General features: G+C 46.4%; 1 protein-coding gene and 1 non-coding gene across 4 annotated transcripts; one reads left to right on the top strand and one right to left on the bottom strand.

Annotated features, from left to right (window-relative positions):
• The first annotated feature begins 1,665 nt into the window (after positions 1-1,665).
• NEMP2 (nuclear envelope integral membrane protein 2) lies at positions 1,666-23,568 on the top strand. 3 transcript variants are annotated; one of them, XM_041736991.1, is made up of 9 exons: positions 1,666-1,975; positions 10,570-10,685; positions 15,513-15,744; positions 15,866-15,938; positions 17,271-17,364; positions 18,189-18,303; positions 18,875-19,100; positions 20,655-20,831; positions 21,177-23,568. In XM_041736991.1, the coding sequence occupies exons 1-9, from the start codon at positions 1,876-1,878 to the stop codon at positions 21,298-21,300; spliced, it is 1,257 nt and encodes a 418-aa protein (XP_041592925.1). In that variant the 5' UTR covers positions 1,666-1,875; the 3' UTR covers positions 21,301-23,568. The 3 variants fall into 3 exon arrangements, with proteins under 3 accessions (XP_041592925.1, XP_041592927.1, XP_041592926.1); XM_041736993.1 differs by lacking the exon at positions 1,666-1,975 and adding an exon at positions 2,140-2,663; XM_041736992.1 differs by lacking the exon at positions 1,666-1,975 and adding an exon at positions 6,708-7,388.
• LOC121480868 lies at positions 9,351-9,450 on the bottom strand. The gene has a single exon (XR_005985130.1).
• Positions 23,569-24,975: the final 1,407 nt, after the last annotated feature.

Below are 24,975 nucleotides of genomic sequence, written 5' to 3'. Positions count from 1 at the left end.
CTTGAACCCCAGTGTGTCCTGCTGCTCCCCAGGGGCAGAGAGTTTGCACTTCTGTCTCTCCCCCAGGAAAGAGTCTTTGCCAGGGTCCTGCGGTAGTAGTGTTTTATGCTCCTTCCTCAGTAGCTCTTCTCATATCAGAGAAAGGTTTGGGGAAGTCAGGGGAGGTCTCAGGGTTGTCCCCCAGTGACCGAACTACCACCTTCAAAGACTCTCCTCATCTCTGGAAAAATATTTATTGCTATCCTATAGAAAGGAATGTGGTGTTTTGACTTAGCTTCTTTACAGCTATTTACTAAAGATATGACAAATAGTAATTTAAATATTAATCTATTATCCTGCTGCCTGCTGTTTACCAGACGCTGCTGCAGGAAAACATTTGTCTCTCAATAACCTACCTGTTTCTTCTAGCTATTTTTCTTTTTTTTTTTTTCTAGCTACTTTTCATAGTGCCACCCAAAGTTAAACTCTGTCAAAATGAATGACAAAAAAAAAAAAAAAAGCTGTTGTGCGAGAGGCTAGTGCACACCTCACCCTTGGACCCAGAGCTCTGCTCTTTCTCTGGAGACTGTCCGCAGGGCCAGACAAGGTAGACGTTTAATAGCAGCTTATTGATAAAACTTATCACCTTGAACAGTTCCTTATAAGGAGATTTCTGACCTTACAGACATCTGCGGAAGCACACATGGTGCCAGGGATTTGAGGACAGTTGGTTAAACCTTACTTTGAAGCCAGGGAAAGTCTAGTTATTGAGTCCTACTCATACCTGTGGGGAAAATGAAGCCGAGTTATTTTTAGAGGATGATTTCTGTCACAAATGGCTTCTCTGAGGCACCTAAGCAGAAGACCAGAATTAGAAAAGGGGAAATGAACTTTTGTTCCAGTAAATGTTCAGTATGAAATATGAAATCACATTAATGAGTTTTCAGAGCCTAAGGAAGATGTTTTTTTAAAAAATGCAATATAACTGACTTAAGTCTGCAACTTCTATACTAATTATCAATATTAAGGCCACTCAAGGTATTTTTTCCCAGTTTTATTGAGATGTAACTGACATTTAACGTTGTGTTAGGTTTAGGTGTACAACATGACGTGTGTATATCGCAAAATGGTCATTACATCCATCCCTCCATCACCTCACATAATCATACAATTTTTTTGTGATGTTTATTTTCTTGACAGCTTTCAAGTCTACGTTACGGTCTTGACCTTAGTCACCTAGTCACCGTACTGTACATCACCAGGACGTGTTTGTAATTCTAAATTTGTACTTTTTGACCTCCTTTGCCCATTTCGCCCACCTTTCCCCACTCCGTCCCCCTGGCCACTACCAATCAGCTTTCTGTATTTTTTTTTTTAAATGCAAGTTAATTTTAACATGTGTTCTACTGGTGAGGGAACGTTTTACAGCCTCTTTGTACTGAAATGTGTTCAGGAGCTGAGACACCCAAGTCCGTGTTACTTGAGCAACTGAACTGCCAGTCTGTCGTTACAACCAAGGAAAATGGAAAACAGGAAAAAGGTTTATTGTTAAAAGGGGGTTCCTGCAGCACAGGCTCCCCTCCCCCGTGGAGCACCAGCCCCCACCTCCAGGAGCGCCCCCTCCCCCCTCTTCCCCGCCCCAGGCCCGAAGCCCGCGGCCGAGCAGCGCCCCTCCCCCGGCGGCCCCGCGCAGAGGCTGCCGGGACTGCGCGGCCCAGGCGCCCCCGGACGGCAAGGCCCGGAAGCCCCGGGGCGGGCGGAGCGGGCGGAGCGGGCGGCGGCAGCCGGGAGCGCCCCCAGGCCGACGCGGAAGCCTCGCCGCCCCCCCGCGGGCCCCGCCGTTTCCGTCCCGACGGCCGAGCCGGGCCCGCGGGCGCGGAGCTGGTCCCGGGCGGGATGCGGCCGCGGCCGGGGCGGTGGTGGCTGCTGCTCTGGCTGCCGCCTCTGTCCTCGCTGCCCGCGGGCGCCGTGCGCGGAGAGGCGGCGGCGCTGTCAGGTAACGGCGGGCTCTGGCGGCAGCGCACGCAGGCGCACACGGGCCCCGGCCCCCGGCTGCGCTGCCCCGACGCCCTGAGGCCGCCCGCCCCGCTCGGCGGCGGCGGGGAGGGAGAGGGAAGGGGGGCGAGCGGGGGCGGGGAACCCGGGAGCGAGCAGGGGGCGGGGCGAGCGAGCGGGGGGCGGGGCGAGGATCCTGGGAGCGAGCAGGGGGCGGGGAACCCGGGAGCGAGCAGGGGGCGGGGCGAGCGAGCGGGGGGCGGGGCGAGCGAGCGGGGGGCGGGGCGAGGATCCTGGGAGCGAGCAGGGGCGGGGCGCCTCCTCGTCGGGTCAGGCTCCCCGGGTCCCGGTCCCCGCCCAGCCCCGGCCCCGGCCCCGGCCCCGGCCCCGGCCCTGGCAGGCAGCCGTTGCCCACCAACCCGTCGCCGCCTCCTTGGCCGCCTCCGCCCGGAGTCGCCGGGTGTGCTGTAAGCCGGGCTTAGCGCCCCCTCCAGGGAGGGCAGGGCCTTGTCTGAGGATAGAGACCCGGAGCACCTGCCCCCGCTGCCAGCTTGTCGCCCGTCGCCCGGGGAACCGTTCTCTGCCAGTTTTCATTGCACAGACGTTTGTGGAGTGCTCACTCGGTGCTGGCAGTGTTAGCAGGGCTCTCGATGTGCTCTCTTATGTGATAGCCTAGTAGCCCTGTGAGGGTAAGTACCCCCTACGTACCCATCTTATAGATGAATAAAGAGAGGTGGGCTTCGTAGTAACAAATGTAAGCCGTCTATACATGAGATGGAAAAATAAATCACAAATACTCCTGAGAAGGAGGGTTTCTGAGCATGGCAGCAGCCAGGAAAGTGTCAGTAGCCCTGAACCAACCCCCGGAACCTTGACTTCTAGACATTCATGACCTTCCCCCCCACACACACACACTTGTGAAGTACCTTGGTCCAGGCACAGCATCTTTATGCTCCATGGTTTTCTCATCACTAAAACAAAGTTGTTCTATCGCAGAATGGTTTACAACATAACCCAATATTTCGCATGTTTGTGTTACAACATTTAGTGTCCACTGTGACTTATATTTTGTTAACCAAAGGGCTAAATGCTTTTCAGAGCTACTGTTCTGCCCAAGAGATGCAGGATGTACACTGAGTTGATAAAATTCTAGCCCAGAGCCAAGAAAAATGGCAAGTTGTGTAGCTTTAGGGCAACTCTTGCCATCCCAGGTACGTGTTACAGCACAGGCTGTGGAGCATCCTGGGTCCTGTGTGTGCAGGTGACACCACGTTGGAACCTCTGGACTGGACTAGGTCTGAGGAATGTTGCTGCTCTAAAAGTGGTTCTGTGAACTGAGATCGAACAGCTGGTGCTTCCCTTCACAATAGGGCCCGTCAGTCACAGAAGAAGCTTGCATTAGATGATCCTAACTTGTAAAGTTCTCTCTCGAATGTACACACCCTTCCGTAAAATAGAGAATATCTGGAGCCAGGACAGCTTTCTGTCACCCTCTTTGGAGGAAAGTCAGAGGCAGGTGACATTGGAGAGGCAGGTAGTTGTCTGGCTGGAAGGAAGAATTATTCATAGTGAACTATACGGTGATAGGCCACGGCCTGTGATCATCTATGGAGAAGAAAAATCAGTCCTCAAAGTTAGAATCAGCCTGATTGTGCATCAGCATGTGCTAACTTCAGATTTATTCTCTATGCACATTCTCAGAGAAACAAAAATCAAATTTATATTCAAGTCTGGTTAAAAAAAAAAAAAACTAGGGTTAGGACAGAGAAGTTACTTTCTAATTTTGGTGCTCCATGCTAACCCCTTTGAAAATGTCAATTGACAAATAATACCCAGAAAAATCCTTCTTCTTCGAACTTTCAGGAGCTAAGTTTTGTTGGTTTTTGCTTTTTGTTTTTCTTGTCCCCCCTCCCCCTTTTCCAAAAGAAAAACAGTTATAGGCCAAATGAAGAAAATAGCAGTCTAATTTAATAGGTGGCTTTTAAAATTTTATTATAGTTTCATCTGAAGTTATTTTCTTTCCATATGGGGGCCATGTAAAGGTTAAATTTTTAGAAGGAACGTTGCTGAAATATTTTTATGTTGGAGGTTGTTTAAGATCTGCTAAGATTTGAGGAGCGTTTGTGCTTTTTATTTTTAGCATATTCTATAAGTAGGTTTAAGTACTACCTACCCTTTTCTGAAATTTCGACTGAATATTTTTACCTTATGTATGTATGACTAAATTCTTTAACTTAAATATATCCTTTTACATTTAGGAAAACTAATAAATGACAAAAGTGGTACAAAGGAGTAATTTTAAATGTAATTTATTAGTGAAAGCAGGTGATAACCCATCTGTCCCTTTTTTATATAAGCTACATAGTCTTAGATTAATTGAATATTTATAAATTGAGTGCTATTTAAGTGAAGTAAGGAATGTCATTGGGTAGGATAAGCCTGACTCAAGTGCTTTGGTAATGTAAATGATTGTGCTTTGTCTTAGCGGTTTGGGCACTACTGTCCAGAAAGTCAGAAGGCAGGGTTATTGCAGAATCAAGCAAACCTTTTGAGGCCTACAGGGCGTTACCGTGAGGATCCTTTCATGGCTCAGAGGTGCAGCCTTGCTGGGGGAGCTTATTAGTAAGTATGGCATTCAGGGCTGGCCGGCAGATATTCCTAAGTGCTTAGGAGGTGAGGCAGAGCTGGGATACCCCACACTTCAGATTTTTGTCCGGATCTGGAATCAGGTTTGAGGAAGTGAATACCTAGGCTACGGGGCACCTTGTAGGGCAGAAAAACATACTCGGCCTCAAGGGAAGCTGTAGCTGTCCCTAGGCAGGAATTGTTCTCTTCTGATCAAATGAATGATTATTATTAACATTTTTCTGAATCCCTAGAAATTCCCTTTTGTTTTCTCGATTGCACTAAGAGGGAGGAGTTTTGTTGATTATCAGTGTGATGTCTTTGGGTTTGCCTACAGCGACCTCCAAGAAGTTCCATCTTGGAGAGATGAACCAGCAAAGACTGAGGCCCCATGAATAAGTGACACCTGCAGACATGCAGGCAGCTTCCCAGACCTCAGGGCTGGATGGGCAGCTCCTTCAACAGCTGATGGAGTTCAGATAAGCAGTCCATCTGGCTAGGTCTTCTCTTACCCACCCTTAGGTGGAGGTGGAGGAAGTAGATAGTGAAGTATAAAGTATTTCTAGAAGAAGCCTAGATAACAGTCTTGATCCTTACGGTCATTGTCTTAGGCTTGGCCTAACTAGCCGGTGGCTTCAGGTTTACACGAACTCACGTGAAGCTAGATCTGTAGTTTCTTGTAGCTGTGAGTTTCTAGTTCCTTAGTTAGGAGTCCTCTTGGGGGTTGAATGAGGGAGTTAACAATGAGGGTAGCCAGAGCACACCATGAAACGCTAACACCTGGCCTGTTATGTCTCGTATATTGTGTGAATTTGACATCAACTTCACTTCAAAAGCCAGAGAGCACTCTGGAGAATTCCAGGTGGAATACTTTACAATGTGCCTTTAGTAGTTTCCATAGGTATCAGTAGCAGAGCAGTCTACACATCTATACTTAATCCTGTAGGGGAGCGAAGTGAAACTCAGAGCGTGTTCCTTTCTTCTAACTGGGAGGTCCCTTATGCAGAAGGCACTGATGCAAGCTTGTTGTCTCTTGCTTCTCTCTGCCCTTCTTTATCCCGGGAGGATAAAGAAGAAGATCCCTAGCCCAAGGGGTCTTAAGGATTACAGCTTTCAGCCCCGTAGTTAAGGTATGTGGATGATGGAGTAGAGTAAGGGGGAGATGGAGTCCGCAGGTTCTGTGGTGGAATGGCAGGGACACAGGCTGGATAGGACGTCGGATTACATCAGATTGCTTCAAGGGGAGGGCCGGGGTGCGCTTCCCTTTATGTGCTGACTAGTGCCAGGCAGCCTTTTACAAAGATTGGCCAGGCTTTCATTGTCTCAGCTGTGCATGCCCGAATAACCCACTGACCCTCCCAGATTAAACACATACACAGAAGACAGATTTTTAAAGGCTGGGGGTACAGTAAAGAACATGCTGCCTCTAACTTCATGGAGAGACAGAGTATAAGCTGATAAAAATATGAGGAAAGGGATCCCTGGGTGGCGCAGCGGTTTGGCGCCTGCCTTTGGCCCAGGGCGCGATCCTGGAGACCCGGGATCGAATCCCACGTCGGGCTCCCGGTGCATGGAGCCTGCTTCTCCCTCTGCCTGTGTCTCTTTTTCTCTCTGTGACTATCATAAATAAATTTAAAAAATTAAAAAAAAAAAAAAGAACTGGAATGTGCCAATGAACGTCCCAGTTTAAAAAAAAAAATATGAGGAAAAAATAAAGCAGAGTGAGAAGCAAGTGGGTAAAAGGGGTTGGAATGTGCCATTTTAGACAGTGGGGTCAGAGAAGGCTTTCCTAAGAAGATAACTTTTGGGCAAACCTAAATTACCAAAAGGAGCAAGCTCTGCCAAAATCTGGGGAGCAGATTGCATGTCAAGGAATTGGCAAGTAGGAAAACTTGAGGCAGGAATGGCTCAGCATCTCGAGGACAGGAGGGTTGGTGTGGCCTGAGCAGCTGCGAGGATGAGGAGTAGAGGAGAGAGGGTCACAGCGCTAGATCGTGGAAGGGAGGGTGGTTTTTTTTTTTTTTTAAATTTTTTTATTTATTTATGATAGTCAGAGAGAGACAGGCAGAGACACAGGCAGAGGGAGAAGCAGGCTCCATGCACCGGGAGCCCGACGTGGGACTCGATCCCCGGCCTCCAGGATTACGCCCTGGGCCAAAGGTAGGCGCCAAACCGCTGCGCCACCCAGGGATCCCGGGAGGGTGGATTTTTATTACAGGTGCAGTGTGAAGTCATCGGTTTTGAGCAGGTAAATGATGTGCTCTGATTGATGTTTTTAAAAGATCTCCATGCTGATTGGAGAATAGGTTGGAGGGGAATTGATATTTAGGGCAATTCCAGAAGCAGGGAACCAGTAATCCTAGTGCAAGGAGACTGGCTTGGATGACAAAGAAGCATTTACTTCTAAATTCAGATTATTGCACTATACTTATATTACACCATCTTGCTCTTAAGAGTTAAAGATCTCAAATGATTTGGGAGATGGTCTTAGGACCAAGTGGAAACAAACTCATTGGAAGGCAGCATTTGTTTGCAAAGCTTGGACCCGGAAAGAGGATGTTCCCTCAAACCACGAACAAGAGCAGTAGTTAGTTCTCTGTGTTTCGGCCCCGGAGCCACCCTGCAGAAAAGCCCCTGGCCTGGAGCACCGGCCCTGTTGGGAGTAAACCCAAAGAAAGAACTGGCCGCCAGTGACCTTCTTACAGTGGTCCGGGGCTGCTGGGGTCTGTGGACCTTGGCCCCGCCCTCCCTCACCTGTCCTGCTGGAATGCGCTCCCTTTCCAACACAGGTAGGAGTTCCTGTCTTTTATTGAGGCCCCGGGGTCAAGTTGTGGACCCCGCCTGGTTTAGCTGGGAGGCTCTGCAGAGGCTGCACACAGCCTCCTCCCTGTCCTCCCTCTGCTCTCACTGCCTGGAGGCTCTCACCGTGTTTGGTTGCTCAGGTGCCCCCAGGTTCTCTTGCCTCTGACATCATTTCCACAGCCAGCTGCCTGCCAGGGCTTTGATGTCCGGGAGGGCCCTCTCCCCTGCATATCCCTGGGCCGGGGGTAACCCAGCGGCTCCCTCAGCACTGGCTCTGCGTCCTCCTTTTGGTCTGGTATATGAACATGCCATACTGGGGAATGGATTTTTAATTTTTAGTCTCCTATATTTAGCAGAGCACCTCTAGAGCTTCCTTCACGTGCCTTTTTGAGACCTGTCTCTTAGAATTTTGTATTTGCATCTTGACTCTCAAACTCTGCAAATGTGTTGGTATATTTAAAAATGTAAGCATTTCCTCACAATGTTAAGAGTAAATTTTAAGTGATTTGATGGTGTCACATTGGAAAATACTGGATTCTCCCGTGACTTTCCTACTTTGTTAACTTTGTGACCTTTATGCAGTCACATTAATCGGTATTCTCTGCATCTTCTCAAGTGTGTCTCCACTCTCTCGGGCTCAATGCTTAGGATGCGTCTAGCTTGGGCACAGACCTACATGGGCTTCTTCAGTATTATTCCCTAAATGGCTGTGACTGTTGACCAGTTACTAGTTACTCAATCCTTCCCTAACTTTGGTGCAGCCGGTTGTTCTAGCTTCATTTCAGGTTTTTCTGGAGCAGCTGACCACACTTCCCCCTAGAAAAGTTGGGGGGGCCCCAGGGGCTCAGGGGTTGAGCGTCTGCCTTTGGCTCAGGGCATGACCCCAGGGTCCTGGGATCGAGTTCCTCATCAGACTCCTTGCATGGAGTCTGCTTCTCCCTCTGCCTGTGTCTCTGCCTCTCTCTGTGTCTCTCATGAATAAATAAATAAAATCTTAAAAAAAAAGTTGGGGATGGGCATAAGGCCCAGTTTTCTGTGTGCCCATAGCATTCTCTGTGCCTGCTTCCTGTTGACAGACACAGTGATGACACCCTATCCTGGATCCAGAAGAATTTATGACTTTCATCTCAGTTCAATTTATTTTATTTCTTTCCCACAGAAAGTGGCTTATTGCTTTTAGAACAAAATAAGATGCTTCCAGAACTTTTGTTAGTGGAAAAAAAACTGTTAGAACCTGAAAACTTTTCTAAAACATTTGTCAGTTGATGGAAGTAAGCACCTCAACATAGAGAACTTCCTGCTTGCAACCGTGTGGAACCAGAGCTGTGGGGTTCGATACACTAACCGCTTAGAGGCAGGGCTTGTGCTCGTGGCCACTGTTCCGAGGGTCGCGTCTGACCTGCCCGGGTGCGTGCAGAGCCCACCCCCCCCCATTCCCAGCTCTTGCTCATCACCTCCCACCTTACGTCCTGTAGGGGATCCTGGCCTATAGGGGATCCCGTGCGGGAGACCCAGCTGAGTGAAGGATGGAGTGGCCTGGCTGGCACCCGGCCTCACCCAGCAGGGAGGAGTGGTAATCCTCCCTGAGCTCGGTGGCCTCGGCTGTCCCGTCCGCAGCAGAATTCCCCACTCTGGACACCCTCTCCTCCCCCAGTGATCCCCCTGGGGCCAAAGCCAACGTTTGGTGGGAGAGCGGGAGGTGAGAGGCTGCACTCCCTCACGGGCATCTTTATGGTAGACGCCCGCCCATCTAGGTGTGTGTAGGCGATTCCTGTGGGGTAGGCAGGGGCCAAGCTACGTACGTGGCAGCCCAGGCCAGGAGCGGCCCATGGGAGCCCGGCACTGTTCAAGGAGCTGGGTGTGCGGGGGCGGGGGGGCCCACTCGAGGCCCCAGGCTGGCGGGCAGTCAGCAGGCCTGGAGTAGAGCAGGTGGGGCTCCCAGCAGCTCTAGGTGCCTGAGGCCGGAAAACAAGCCTGCCGGCTTGTGGCACCAACACTGATCCTCAAGGACTGATCTTGGCCTCCAGCCCTGACTCAGGGGAAGAGGGCGTCTTACTTCATTTTAAATTCAGAGGGAGCCACAGATAAAATGAATCCCATTACTTTACATGTTTCTTACGGTATTTACCGTCTAATAAGGCACCTCGCTCTCCTCTTCTGTGTACTGTATTGTGTTGTATATTATTTGTATGTTACATATGGATCCCAGATCATTCTCTGTACTTCCCTCCCCGGCTCAGTACCTGAAAGCTGACATCTGTGGCCTGAGTCACCTCAGGCCTGTGGCTTCTTTGTCCTTTGGTTCCCATTGGGTTTGGCCAGTGAGGAGCCCTGATGGGAGGGCAGGAGAGAGGTTGAAGTAGTCATATCTCCATCCTCCATTGCATGTTTTGTCAGGGATTGCATCCATCAGACTGTCCTCCGGGTTTTAGTAGCTCCAGCAAATAACACCAGGTCCTCCCTTTGCCATTTCAGGCCTAGGGATGTTGAAGACTTCTTGCTGTCGTTGAGGTCTAGGAAGTTCACGGTGTCTTAGTTGACAGTGTTGATGCCTTAACTCTGCCCACACACTCCCTGACCTCTTCAGTAAAGCCTTCCTGAGTGTCAGCAGTTACCTGCTGAGACTTTAATGCTCACCTAGAATTCTCCAATGCTCAAGTCTATACTCCTTAAAGTAGTAACCACTGCTTACCTCTCTAGCTGCAGATGTTGAAATTCCGTCATAATTCCCCACACTCTGACTTCAGTGAACAACTGAACCACTTCTATGATTTCCCTAATCTTGGTTTTGTACACACTTGCCACGCTCTAACCTTTCTTCTCTGTCTCGTGGCCTCTGACTTATCCTTCAGTGCTCCACCCACATTTCCTCTTCTCTAGGAAGCTGCCCCCAATTCTTGCCCTCTACTCCCAAGACTGAAGTACCTATTCTCTGTGTTCTTAGACTTCCTTCCATGTGTCATAAGAGTATTGATGCTGGACTGTAATTTTTTGTCTGTCTATTGTAGGTTGGAAAGACTATAGGACTGTAATAACAATGTAGAAGAATCCATTGGTCAGAGAATGTAAAAATAGCATTATTCTTGTGAATTAAAAAGGAAAAAAAAAAAGGGTATGATTCTGGGAAATTAAATCTTTCAGAAATATATTTTCTTTTTCATCTCTCAGTTGCAAGGTGTAAAACCCTGAAGGAAATGGATTTTATTAAGACTTCCGACTCAGACTGTTACTGCTACAATCGAAATTCCCAAATGGAGTGGAAATACATGTGGTCGACTGTGCGGGTAAGAGCCTATGTTTAAATCACGTCTTAAGAGCTGAGAATTAAAATGCACTATTTCAAAAATTAAAAATATCTTTTATATGACACAGAGCAGTGTATCGGTATGAAAGGTGACTTGGGAATCACGTAGAATGGCCTAAGGGAAAGGAATGTATGGAAGGGAATATTAACTCTTCATACTTTCCGTGAGCCCTTCTCCAAACCACTCTAAATAAATATGGTATCTAAGTGACCACGGTGTGCTCGCTGTTCAGACACAACTCAGGACAACACTCTGTCTTCTACTTTCCAAAATAATTGCTATCCCAAGCCACTCACTCTCTGATTCCAGGTATGGCCAAGAGTAGTTTTTCTCAGTAGCCTAGTACTTTCCTTCATTCAGCACTTAACATATTTATTAAGCACTTGCTTAGTGCCAGGAACGTAGGCTTTTAGGATACATCAGTGAACAAAAGATCCCTGCTCCTATGTTTATACTCTTAGGGGTATAGGAGTATAGGGAATAGGCCATAAATGTAATAGAGAGGAAAATTATAAAACTAGTAAGTGCTATGAAAATAAGAAAATGTAGAGCAAGGGAGGCAGAATGAGGGAGGTAGGGAGCAAGTTAACAGTGTAAAAAGGGTGGTCAGGGTAGTTGTTGTTGAGAAGGTGGTATTTGAGAAATATTTTAAAGTTAGTGAGTTATCAAGATAATATTACCAAGAAAGAGTAGTCTAGCCTGAGGGAAAAGCTAGGACAGCATATCAGAAGGAACATGACGTTGATTTGTACTGTTGCTGGTTGTAGGCACCACTTTGGCCACCTGGTTAAGGTGGTATCTGGCAATTCACAGTTTTACCACTATGAAGTGACCATTGTACTCTTTGTAATAAATGATTTTTGAGGAGATAATTTAAAACTATGTAGAAAAAAAATAAAACTATGTAGATATCCTTTTCCTCATCAATTTTTCACTCTCTAGTTTTATCATCCATTGATGATGCTTGCATGAATCAGATATCATCATGACGTTAATCAAATGGTCATTTTCTAATTCCCTTATTCTTTCTACATTCATCAGTATTCTTCAATAGAGGAGAGTTTTTCCTTCCCCAGGTTATTTATATCCACATAGTGTTATGGATTGCCATTTCATTCAGTGGATTATAATCTATTACTTCATGGTTTATTTTGATATTCAGATTGTCCTGGATTTGACCAATAGGAGCCCCTTCAAAGTAGCTCATTTGTCCTTTTAATTTGTGCCTATCATTTGAGCATCTTCTGGCAAACAAGATGTTCCGGGCTTATTTTGTGATTTCTGAAACCCAGCTCTGGAATCATACATTTTTTTTTTTTTTTTAAGAGATACTCAGAGTTAGGTGTGTTTATTAGTGCTGGGATACCATTGTCACATGTGTATACACACATATATATACATACACATATGTACAAATCTATTTGTGATTCTCTATCTGTTGAAAACCATGAGTTCTGATATCTTCCATACTATGGGTTCATTCTAATTTCTCTCCTTGACATATTTGTAACTTTCTTCTCTGATAGTGGGGAACTTAATTTTCATTATTCTCAGTATATTGATTTATTTGCCTAATGCTTGAATAGTAATTTGTTATTTATTTGTAAATATTTGTTTAGAGTGTTTTTTATCTCTAGTTTAAGAGTATATAGACTACATGCTAGGCTCCAAAATTACTTACAAATTACAAATTACTACCCACCCCCCCTTTAATATAGTTGTATTTTTCATTTGAAATATATTTAGTTTTGTTTCCATTTCCATTTGAAATATATTTGGTTTTTTTATTTGTTTTCAGGGTTTTCCCCTATCCTAATTGATTTTATTGTCATTTTTTTTAGTGTGTATGGTATTAATATGGTTTAATGTACAGAAGTATTCTCAGAAAAGTGTCACTCCCCCTCTTTCCTCTACCTCTTCCTGCCCACCCCTTGTGAGTAGTTAGTCTTACTAGCTTCTCTATGTCTTTCCTGTGTTTCTTTTTGCAAAAGTAAGCAGTAATGCATGTTTATAGACAGTAGAGAAAGTGAGTTTAGATGGAGGACCAATAGCTGAGCCTGGATCAGCCTTATATATAGGAAGGGAGAAAAGAGCCAGCAGAGGAGAGAGAGAAGGAACACAAAGTGAAGATGTCCAGGAAACTGTGGGAAGAAGGTGTTACAAGGAAAAGGGAGTGATCAGCAGTGCTAAATGCTGTTGATGGATCAAAAACGATGACTGAGAACGAATTCGCCATTTGATTTAGCAACATGTAGGCCACTGTTGACCTCGTCAGGGACAGCCTGTTGGGAATGAAACAATGATTGAAGAAGTTTAAAGAGAGAATGGGAGAAAAGGAACTTAAGACTGCAGGTATGGCAACATTTTAAAAGAATTTGATTGTAGTGGGAAACAAGGGGATAGCTAGAAGGGAAAATGGAGTCAATAGAAGGCTTTTTTCCCCACAATGGGAAAAATATCAACATGTTTGTATGCTGATAGTGTTGTAGGAAAGATGTTGAGGTTCAAAGCCAGTGACCTAGAAAGAATTCTTGAGATGTCTTTGGTGCAAAAGGTGGTTTTATTAAAGCACAAGGACAGGACCTGTGGGCAGAATAAGCTGCATGCACTGGGGTCGTGAGGAGTGGCCCATTCTATACTTTCAAGTTGGGAGGGGGTTAGGGACAGCGTAAGTCTCTAAGGAATTTTGGAAGCAAGGTTTCCAGGACCTTGAGGAGGCTACTATTGTTGGGGAAAGGTCATATATTACTGTCTAATAAAACCTTACTCATGAGACCCTTCAGATGTATATCGGTGGGTCATATGTGAGGGGCATGATTGCCAGCCAACATGTATCTTGGGGGTTTAGAGATAAAGGAAATTTCTGAAGGAATTTTTATAAGTTAAAGTAGACTTACAGGGTCCTGGGGGTCGGGCTAAGATTGCCTTTGCCTTTAGCAAAGTGTTAACATTAAGGAAGCTGAGTTTCTAGAAGAATGTTACTCTGCTTCTTTCGAGGACTTCTCAATGGGCTATAGGTAGTAGGAAATTAAATTTTTCTTTTGCCTTTTTTTCCCGTATCAATAGGAATGGTCCAGTAGAGAGGGAAGAAGAAGTATTGGTAGGATGTCCTTGAGTAGATAAAGGTGATCTGATTCAGTGCCTTTAAAATATCCTGTGTGGCAGAAAGTTCCTCCCCACAGGTAGGAAGCAGAGCACGTGCCTGCCGGTGCCCTCCAGTTGTTGAGTATGGGGACAGAAGCCTGTTGACATTGCCTTCTTCCATTTTCAGCCAAAAGTGCGGGTGGGGAGGAGGTGTTGGTATTGAGGAATAAAAAGCTGTTAAATCTTTGTTATACAGATTGGAGGGTAGATAGGAATGTATGGTATGATCACCTGTAGCTTCAGGTCCCACTTCAGTTTCACACTCATGGGTGTGAAGTCAGACTGCTATGCATTTATCTAGCACCATTTGGTGGTGCAAAGGCAAGAGTGGAATGGGCAGAGAGTTGGATTTTGCAGGTGGGTGTGACAAAGCAAGAGTGGTGTAAAGGAGTCAGGGGTACATGCAAGAGAATGATTTATAACGATCGATCATGGAATTTAGCTGGATAAGAAGGGGCTAAGGACATCAGAGGGGTGAGGAGCAGGGAAAAATGCTTGACCCATGGTGGGGGTCAAAGACTTCCTGGGGTCAAGGTACTATAAGGGGCATGCTGGGGGATCCCTGGGTGGCGCAGCGGTTTGGCGCCTGCCTTTGGCCCAGGGCGCGACCCTGGAGACCCGGGATCGAGTCCCATGTCGGGCTCCCAGTGGATGGAGCCTGCTTCTCCCTCTGCCTGTGTCTCTGCCTCTCTCTCTCTCTCTGATTATCATGAATAAATAAATAAAATCTTTAAAAAAAAAAAGGGGGGGGCATGCTGGAAAGGTAGGAGTTGGTGGTCAGCCAGCAAGATGCCTGAAACAACCTGTAGAGGGGCTGTAGTTTGGTAATGACAAGGTCCAGAGTGTGGCCATGGGAGTGGTTGGCTGAGGTCAGGCAGAGAGTGTTAGGGGAGAAGCTCAAGATGCCGAGAGTCAGAGAATTGGAAGGAGTTTGGTTTATTGTGCATATTGATCCCTTGAGAGGTATGACAGGAAATAGTAGTAGAGCAATGGTGAGCCAGGAGCCAAAGTCCATGAGAAGTGAGGGTAGGTATTGGGTTATAGCACCTGATGCCTGGTTTTCTGGCTTGCCTTACTCGTGGACAAAGAAGAGGAACAGAGAGGGACAGGCAAAGGCAGCAGCAACAATTGTCATTTAGTGATCACTGGATTGTCACTGTCTGCTTGGTGTCACTGTCTGCTTAGTGCTTTTTTGTGAGACCTGAGTGGGATCTGTGGTTGGATTCTTCTTCGGGGGGCACGAGGAGAGAAGCCTGAATCACATCTGCTCGGCTGATCCGGAGGAAGTGCTTTTCCTCAAACACAGTAGAAAATGATAGAAATATAAACCTTGTGATAAACCAAGGAGTTTGCCACCTATTACTTTCTGTCGTCCTTTTTCACATGTCCCTTGGCCACAGCAACTTGCTAGAAGGGAGTTGAATCACCTACAACTCAGGGGAAGAAACATCCACTTTCAAAAGTCTATGCTCCAGTATGTTCGAACTAAACAGAGATCTGTAGGTCCACGGCTGGGATCCCTGGGACTGTGGGACATCTACTCAGATGTCATTCTTTAGTCGGTTATCTTGGGCTCTCTCTATTTACCTGCTCATGACTTTAAGGAACTTCAGAGACATTTTAACTTCTGTGTTTATAGATTTGTTTGCTCTTACTTTATAGGTGAAAATTACCAGTTCAGGCCTGTTCAATATTGTATACATCACAGAAAAATATAATTGTCAGTATCCGGAAACCATTCTATCTTTAATCAAGTGTATGATTCATAATTTTTGGACACCAAAGATGTCTAATGAAATAACCATAATCATCAATCCATATGGAGAGACCATGTGCTTCTCTGTGACGCCTGTCAGGAAGATATTTATGTATACAATTAGTGTGAATCGAAATCGTAAGTCTGTTTTCATTATATTTGATTTAGCTTTTCTGGAGTGACATTTCAATAGATCGACTTGTTTCACTAACTACACTGACACAAAATCTTTGTTTGTTGTGTGTCTTTTTTACTCCAGTTGTAGATTTCCAACTCTGCTTTGTGTTTGTGGCAGGCATTTTCCTCTTCTTTTATGCAAAGACCTTGAGTCAGTAAGTATGCATTTTTTGCTTTCTTAATTTTGTGAATTAAAAAGGGGCTAGCACAGTTTTGACCCTATGCTAATAAATATTTGCACACTAGCTTATAGTTCTTGCTTTAGGTTGTACAGACAGTAGGTCTGAAGATGGTGCCAGAAAGGCCTTTAAAAACCCATAGCAGTACATGTGATATGTATGTGTATATTACAGAGTGCATTTACATGCATTATTCTGTGTCAGGTGTTAATACACATTTTTTTTTTTATTTGATCCTCCTAACAATTACATAAGTTCTGTATTATTGTTCTCATTTTATAGATGAGAAAACCAACATTCATCATGACATGACTAGCTCTTGCTAGGACTGAGATTTATACTCAGGTCTTCTGATGCCAGATGCTGCTCTCTCTCTCTCTTAGATTCAGGCTGCTTCCAAGATTTGTGGCTCTGGTACAGAAGGTTGAATTTTTTTTTTTTTTAAGATTTTATTTATTCATAGAGACACAGAGAGAGAGAGAGAGAGAGAGAGAGAGAGAGAGAGAGGCAGAGACGCAGGCAGAGGGAGAAGCAGGCTCCATGCAGGGAACCCGATGTGGGACTTGATCCCGGGTCTCCAGGATCATACCCCGGGCTGTAGGCAGCTCTAAACTGCTGAGCCACCAGAGCTGCCCCAGAAGGTTGAATTTACCAAGTACCTGACTTTTGCATAAATGTGTTATCCTGATATTCTGTATATTACAACTTCTCTCATGAAAAGGCACTTTTTTCCAATAACATTTTATTTCTTAAGCTTTTTATTCCTAATATTGTTTATCTTCCTTGTAGTATAATCGTGTTTAATGTAAGGCATGACCTTTAGAAACCCAATGTTAGTTACGTAGCCTGAGGAGCCTGAGGAGCCTGAGACTCCCCAGGAACCAGACTGCAAGCCTGAGCCCTTCGGTTGGCAGATACCGACTTGGGGAAGGTCTTTAACTTCTCAGTGCCTTCGTTTTCTCCTCTGTGAAATTTAGACATGGATAGCCATCTCACAGGGCCGTCGTGAATGTGTGCCCAGCTTGCAGACCAGTGCCTGCTACATGATTGGTGCTCAGTAATTTTTCTGGCATCAGATACTAAACATAGAAGGTAACGCCGACATTTTGTTTTGAGTTAGTGGCCAGCTATTTACCATAAATTGCAAGTACAGACTTCATTTTATAAGAGTATAGCATGTAATTAAAGCTACCATCTGAGTTTTTCTCCTTGGTATTCTTTCTGGCTACTGTCATCAGGTTAAGCATGGTTTTAACACTGAAAGTGCCGTGTAGCATTTAAATGGCTTTTATCTGCTTGTCTTGACAGAAGTCCTATTTTCTATTACTCTTCTGGGACCGTGCTAGGTGTTCTAATGACATTAGTCTTTGTCCTGCTGCTGGTGAAAAGGTTAATTCCCAAGGTAGGCATACTGTGTATAAATGAATGGAAGAGGGAAACCATGATCTCATAGACATGAAAAATTGATCCAAGTTAATTCACACTGATTATGGTTCCTGATTCAAACTGTATTTCTACATTGTATAAACTGACTTTAAAATGAATCTTTTTCTAGAGATTCCATTTTTATTTGTTACTGTATATATCCTCAAGTATTAAGTTTTGGTGATCCTTTTTTTGAGACCTTTTTACTTTTTGGGTAACACATTTTTCTTATGAGTGGCCAGGGACTGATCTATGCTGAGTAGAAATTTGTCTTGGTCTTAGCAGAGCTGAGGAATGTCATGATGCTGAACCGTCAAGGCCTTGAATAACTACATTGCTACATCTGGGGATTTCTTCATTATTATTTGTTCCCCAAAACACATTTAATGAAAGAATGCTCTGTACTGAGTCGGGCATAAATATTAGTTCATGATGATCATGTTGCAGATACTTGGTTAAAGCTTACAACACTGGCATATTTTGAGATAAATTTATTTTCTTTAAAGAAGTGCTTCTCCCACTTTAGTGTACATATGAGTTACTAAGAATCCTGTTGAAATGCAGATCTGACTAGGAGTCTACCGTGGGACTCAAGAGTCTGCATTCCAGCAAGCTCCCAGCTGATACTGATGCTGCTGGTTCATGGACCATAACTTTAACAAGACTCTAGAGAGTATCTTGAATTGACTTCAATGCAATTTGATGTAGAAGTTTCTAACACAAAGCGTTTATTTGTTTGCTCCTATTTTTGTGAGAGTGAATGAACCAAAAACTGTGTCATTTATTTTCTTCCATACACAGTATAGCACCTTTTGGGCTCTAATGGTTGGTTGTTCGTTTGCTTCAGTTTATTTTGTGTGCCGATTCACGGAGGATCTCAAGTGGCTATGGGATGAAAACAGAATATATATATTAGGTAGGTAATTTAAAAAAAAATCCCGTTATTGCTAAAGCTGAAAAATACAGCACTTTTGGTGAAACACTTGGTGGATTACGTAAGTGATATGTGTTTCACAGTGGATCCCAGCTGGAGATGCAGAACAGCTCAGCATCCCACCGTTACTAATGCAGAAGCTGAGCACTGGATCGGGGTGCAGCCTGGTCCTGCCACTCTTAAATTATATTTTCCTTTTTTAACTAGAAAGTGACAATAAAAAGTAGGGTCTGTAGCCAGCTGTGACATATGTTGAGGCTTATTCCTGACCAAAGCAACCATGATAGCATTTGCCTATCTAGGACTCTGGACTAAAAAACTGGTATATATCATTGTAATTTATTATTAAATATACCTAATTATTACAAAAGACAGCATAGTATCCTACATGGAAGGAATAAATAGCCCTGTATATGTTTTTCAACCTTACTTCTTTAGAAAAAGAAGACAGAAATGAAGGCTTTCTGATAGGTTGTTAGCTTAAGTCAAGGCTCTGTCAGGATTTTTCATAAAGCTATTCAAGTTCAAATTTTCAAATTCTTCTTTTCTACAGGCTATGTCCTAATTGTAGGATTTCTCAGCTTTGCTGTTTGTTACAAACACGGGCCCCTTGTTGACGAAAGGAATGTGAATCTTCTGACATGGACGCTGCGGCTCCTGGCGCTGCTTCTGATCTACTGTGGTGTCACTGTGCCCCAGTGCGCCTATGCGGTTATGATCCTCATCCTGTCCTCCAGGAGTCTCTGCTACCCATTGAAAGCATTCAGTTATATGAGGTGGTGCGTATCTTTTTTTGCCTTGTAAATTTGACATTTTGAGCTCTGGTTTTATTTATTGTTTTGGGAAGTTTCTTTTTTTTTTTTTTTTTTTTGTTTTGGGAAGTTTCTTGCACGTGTCATATTTAGTCTCATAATTAACTAGCACGTTTCATCTGGAGGTCTGAGAGAGGATGGAGAACTTGAGCATTGAATCCCATCTCCTTTTCTAGTCTTTTTTTTTCAGAGGACTTCCCTCGATTACGAGGTAATCCCAGCTCCCCCAGAATTCACTAAAATCAGTGTCGGAGTCAGTTGCAGTCTGGGTCGCCTAAAATTTCTACTTTCATCCTACAGTTCCTTTCATTAGGGCCCAAGATTGCTTTAAAGACATTTGTTGTCCTTATGAGATAGAGCTAGAGAAGTGAAGGTATTATTTATGTTCAGGAGGTTTTTTTAGGTATTTAAGCCCTTTAAAAATACAGAGATGAGGCAGCCTCTGTGGTCTCAGCTTTGCTGCGGTTCTCCTTAGTCACGGAGTCTCATCACCTGTTTTTTTGCGTCAGGTGCACAGAGGAGACGCTCCTACCCTTGAGGTGTACTTGCTGACACATCAGCAAAAGTTCCTGTATCTCTGAAGCGTTAAGATAAGCCTGCGCAGGGACTGTGGCACAGAGAGTTCAGGAACTTTCCTGAAGAAGAAATTACTAGGCTGAATCTCTGTGAATTGAAACAGCGAGGTGCATAAGTGTAGAAAGGAGTTTCCTGAGAGGGAGGAAGGCCAGGAGGCAGGGGAGGGAGGGGGCACTGGCCGGGGTGGGGGCCTTCACAGGCCTGGTCAGGGAGCCGGCGATGGCCGTCCGCCTTGTCCGCCTGCTGCCCAGAGCGTCCTGGTGCGGGTGCTGGGGGCCGCGCCGCGCTTCATGCCCCGAGCCGGGGTCCGTGTGGTGGGTTAGCCCGACCGAGCGCTGCTGGACCATGTCCGACTCGCCAGCGGCGCTCTGCGTTTCCCCGGGGACACTCCGCAGAGCAGCTCACGTGACCGAGCGGTGACCTGAGGGACGCGCCCCCGCCTCCCGCTGCTCGCCGTGTGAGGAAGTCCGGGTGTGGCGCCGGCCTTCAGGGAGGCACGGGAGGGGCCTCCGTCCTCCCGCCGCCGACCCCCGCGGAGGATCCACGCTCGACTCGCCCGGGTGTGGGCGGCCTTGCCGAGGCCTCAGCCGCCGGATGCCGTCGGGCTCGTTCACACGCGCGACGTCCGCGGGGACCTCGTGGCCTCGTGTCGGCACCGTCTTCCTGAGCCTCCCCTTGGACTTTCCTGACTGGAGCAGTTTCGGGCGGCGGCGGCTCCTCCTCCCCCCGGGGCCTCGGCCCCCCGCGGCCCCCGCGGTCCCCGCGCCGGGCTCCCCTGCTGGGCAGGTGCCCCAAGAGGGCGCCCCAGGGGCAGGGAGCCGGGGAGCTGGGCCCAGCGAGGAGGAGGCAGGGGCGGGGCGGGGCGGGGGAGGGGCTGCGGGGCCGGGGCCGGGCTGGCGGACGCTCGCATCCCCAACCCGCGTCGCCTGTCGCCGCCTGTCGCAGGAGGCTCCGGACGTGGCCGAGGGCGGAGCGGCGGGCGGCCGGGCGCCTCAGCGAGGAGGAGTACGGGGAGCAGGCGGCCGCCGAGACGCGCCGCGCCCTGGAGGAGCTGCGCAGCGCCTGCCGCCAGCCCGGCTTCCCCGCCTGGCTGCTGGTCTCGCGGCTCCGGGCCCCCGGCAGGTGAGTGACCACCGGCTGCCGCGACCGGACGTCCCAGGGGGGTCAGCTGAGGCGAGTGTGCCGGGCAGAGCCCTCCGGCCGCCTGGCCTTCCACAGGCGTCGGGGGGCGGCCCAGGGTTCGGGGGGGCCTGGACACGGGGGGCCCGGGGTCGGGGGGCCCCTCCGCTGCCCCCCAGAGCCCTGAGACGGCTACCGAGCCCCTCCCGCTCCTACATCTCGTGCAAAGGCTCTTCCCGGGTGACAGACTCCAGCGTGGTCGGGGGATAGACCGCGAGAGAACATGCTGCCTTCCAGACCTTTCTGTGACAACATTAACTTCATTTAAAACAAAAAACTACTTCTTAGATTCGCAGAGTTTGTTCTGGGCGGAAGCCACTTGTCGCCCGAAGAAGTCAGCCTGCACGAAGAGCAATATGGCTTCGGGGGCACGTTCTTGGAGGAGCAGCTGTTTAACCCGACGACCGCGTGAAGCCGCCGCGGCTTCCTTCTGGCCGGGTCCCGGGTCAGAGCAGGGATCCCCAACCCTGGGCAGGCCCGCCTGGGGAGCGCTGCCCAAACCCTGGACTGTGGGGACGAGTCCTCCTGGGAGGAAAAGGGGACTGTAGGGACGCGAACTTCTCCTGGTAAGTTCGGCTGTGCTGCACCGTAGGCGCCAGCAAGACTGACAGAGACGCCCCGACTGCCTCAGTGCCGACTGTCACCAGGACCAGGGAGGGCCCGCGGCCCCGCAGGGAGCCCGCCAACAGCTGCCTCCTCCGCACCAGAGGCCAAGTCCTCTCTCACCCCCAGGACCTGCGCCAGAAGACTGACTTGCTCTTCCTGCGCGTTACCAGTTTACGGGCTGGAAGAGACGCGGGTGCCCCGGCCGGTGTTCTCCTAAGTGTGACCCGCAGGTGTCCCTAAGTGCCAGTCTGTGAAGGGACTGGGAAGCTGGCTGACATGGAGGCAGAGGTCAACGCACCCCAGGGCTGCTCGGGCCGTGAGGGAGGCCGCTGCTGCCCCACAGTGCATCTCCTCAGGAGGAACCGGTGCAGCGCTCTCTGACTGACCAGAGAACCTCTCTCATGAGATTAATGCTCCGTGGAACAGTTTGCGAAGTGCTAGTGATGGCGGAATGGAGGTTTGAGGAGATTATAAAATCTCGTCCAAAACTATGAAACCATTTAGAGGCCGTGCCGGGACTCCGGGCCTAGTGGTTCCGACACCTCAGGGTTAGAAAGAGACCTTCAAAGGTGAGCGGAGGGGCCATCTCCCTACCGCCTGGGTCTCACAGTATTAGTGACTATTTTTTATTTTTTAATGGACAAATAGCTATTTTGATACCTATGACAGAGAAGCATTTCCTAAGATTGTATTTTCAACCTTGAAAAAATTTTTATAGGCTTATATAAAAATTAGAAATGAGAATTATTTTCTGTGGTTTTTTGGTATGTTGAAATTGAAGACATTTAACTTTTTTTTGACATTTTGAGTTGACTAGTCCATTTTAAAAATTTAGTTTATATATATTTTTAACAGTTTCCTACAAAAACAGATCTGTGATCTTTCTTCAGAGGACAGATCTTTTTTTCTTGATTCTCCAGAGTGAAATGAAGCACTCTGAACTTTGACCCTGGGGAAAGGAGGCCAAAACCAAAGAGCGAGCTGAGAAAAGATGTGAACATGGCAAAACATTCCTAGGGTTAAGATTTGCTAAACTGAATCACTTTAAGAATCAAATACAGGCTTTTTTTTTTTTTTTTTTTCTCTTTCTGTGATGGGTTCTTAAAGGATAGAGGCCTAGAGAATGAAGACTCTTCTTTTACTAGAAGGAGGGACACATAGGAGGTGCTTTCCTGAGCCAAGTTCAGTAGCACGTTTCTAAATTGAGTAAGAGCATGGTTCCCATTTGGAACTTTCTAGGCTGATTTTCAAATGATATTTCTCTTTGAAACAGTTTATCAGTGTTCTTAAAGATTTTATTTATTAATGGGGGGGAGAGAGAGAGAGAGAGAGAGAGAGGGGCAGAGACACAGGTGGAGGGAGAAGCAGGCTCCACACAGGGAGCCCGACATGGGACTCGATCCCTGGACTCCAGGATCACGGCCTGGGCCACAGGCAGGTGCCAAACCACTGAGCCACCCAGGGATCCCCAGTTTATCAGTGTTTTACAGGTTTCTCTTTTTGCCAGACACCTTTTAATATTAGGAGCTTTGCAATTTTTGTAAAATCTACTAAATTCAGTCTGTGCTTTCACATAAGCTATTTCAAATATCAAGGAATCTTCCATTCAAATTATAATTATGATGTTAATGTTTTGTAAGTATAAACGGTTCCAACATCATTTTTGTTATAGTTTAATCTGATTTTTTTAGAATTAAGTTTATTCCTGACATAAATGTATCAGATGTGTTGCTGCTTGTGCTCACTACGTTCACCTCCCAGAAGGCAGTTTTTGACAGAATGTGTGTGTGAATAACGTAAACAGTCAGCTGGAGTTCCCAGGGCCCATCCCAGCCAGGCCTCCGTGGCCTTCACCTGTCATTCCAGGTTGAAGTGGTGCCGACTACAGAAGGAAGCGGCTCCTCGGGGGTCAAGCTAGGTGTGACCATCACAATGAAAAAAGCTAAAGAAAGGAAAAGAACAAGAGTCTTTTGGGGTACTGTTGTTTATTTTTAGAAGAAATCATGGATTTGTGAGTTTCTGTGGTGTGATGATTGTGAGAAGCTAAACAATTACAAGCATTACTTGTGATACATTTGGTGTATTTCTGTCGTGTTCTTTTGATTTGGGCCTTATTACAGTGCTGATCACAGTTCTAATCCCCATGGAACCGTACGTAGATGGCTCCCATAGGAGATTTGTTTTTCTCTCCTTCCTCCCTTCCTTTCTCTCTTTTTCTTTCCCTTCCCCACCCTCCCCCCTCCTTTATTTAAAGGCCTTTAAACTGTTTAAGTGACCATTCAGTAAAATGGTTTTGCCTTTCACAGGTGGTTGAAAGTTGGCCTCGTGCTCATACCACCATAGGTGCGCAATTACGGAGCATAACTGAACCCTTTGCGTTATTGCTTATGCAAGGTGCCTCATAAAAACTTGTTGTTAGCAAGTTGGGACTGTTTGACACCAAAATGTGTGGGTGAGATTTAGTGTAGGTAGTCGTGCTTAAACAATTGTATCATTCAAATGTTATTTTTTAAAGGTTTTTTAAAGGTTTTAAAACACATTTTACGTATCACAAAAAATGCTTTGTGAATTGGTTATACAATTTGCTAAGGACTGAATTAGAGGGGAGTGTCCATCTGATGTTTAGGACAATATTTGAGTTTAAGACCTTTTTTTTTAAATCTAGAATTTTAAGAGATTTCAGATTTTAAGAGGCTTGGAATAGATGATGGATTATATCAATATATTTAACATGTGGGTGTATTAAGACCTCTGCAGTTCTGTCAAGAAAAGAAAAAGCATTATCCTGTATGTGATTATTTCCCAGTTAGTGAGGTAGAATTTGAGAGAAGAGAGAAAAAAATCAGTTTTTGTCTAGCTGTTATGCATAAATAACATAATAGATGTATGATTTTAAAGCCTGCAGTAAGACAGAGGTGTTTATAGGTGACCCCAAGAGTAAGCTGCCTTCTGAGAGTCACCCACTGGGTGATAATGACATTGAGGACTTAACCATGCGGGTGTGGATCTTGACCTTATTTGATTCAGAACCCTGATTTTTGTCCTTGCGCATAGGAAGACCTACCTCACATCAGCCAATTCATAGAGTCTATTTAGGGATTCACAGCTAAAAATAAAACCGGCAGAAGGATTAAAAACGCTTGAATTGATAAAACCAGCAGATTCTCTCCCAGAAGACCCCTTGAAGGGTTCAAATGGTGGTAAAAAGGTTGCTTGAGCAGAAAGAGAACAAAGGGAGTTTGTTGTATAATTCCCATGTGTAATGTCACCAGACCAAAATCTAATGCAACCCCCTCCGTGGGGCCACCGTTGCTAATATCATGAGAGATTCAATCTGTTGTTAAAGACCACCCTTCCTTTAGGCAGGCCCTGCCAGCTTTACCTTTGTGTGATTGTTGTTTTTGTGATTTTTCTGTCGTTGACGGGCATCTCCACCCCTTTCTACTGGGCATGTTCTTCATTCAGGTATGTTAAAATCTGC

Source organism: Vulpes lagopus, chromosome 22 (genome assembly GCF_018345385.1).
Source record: "Vulpes lagopus strain Blue_001 chromosome 22, ASM1834538v1, whole genome shotgun sequence".
Classification (NCBI taxonomy): domain Eukaryota; kingdom Metazoa; phylum Chordata; class Mammalia; order Carnivora; family Canidae; genus Vulpes; species Vulpes lagopus.
The sequence above is the reverse complement of the archived record's forward strand: the minus strand, read 5'-3'. Positions and strand labels throughout refer to the sequence as shown.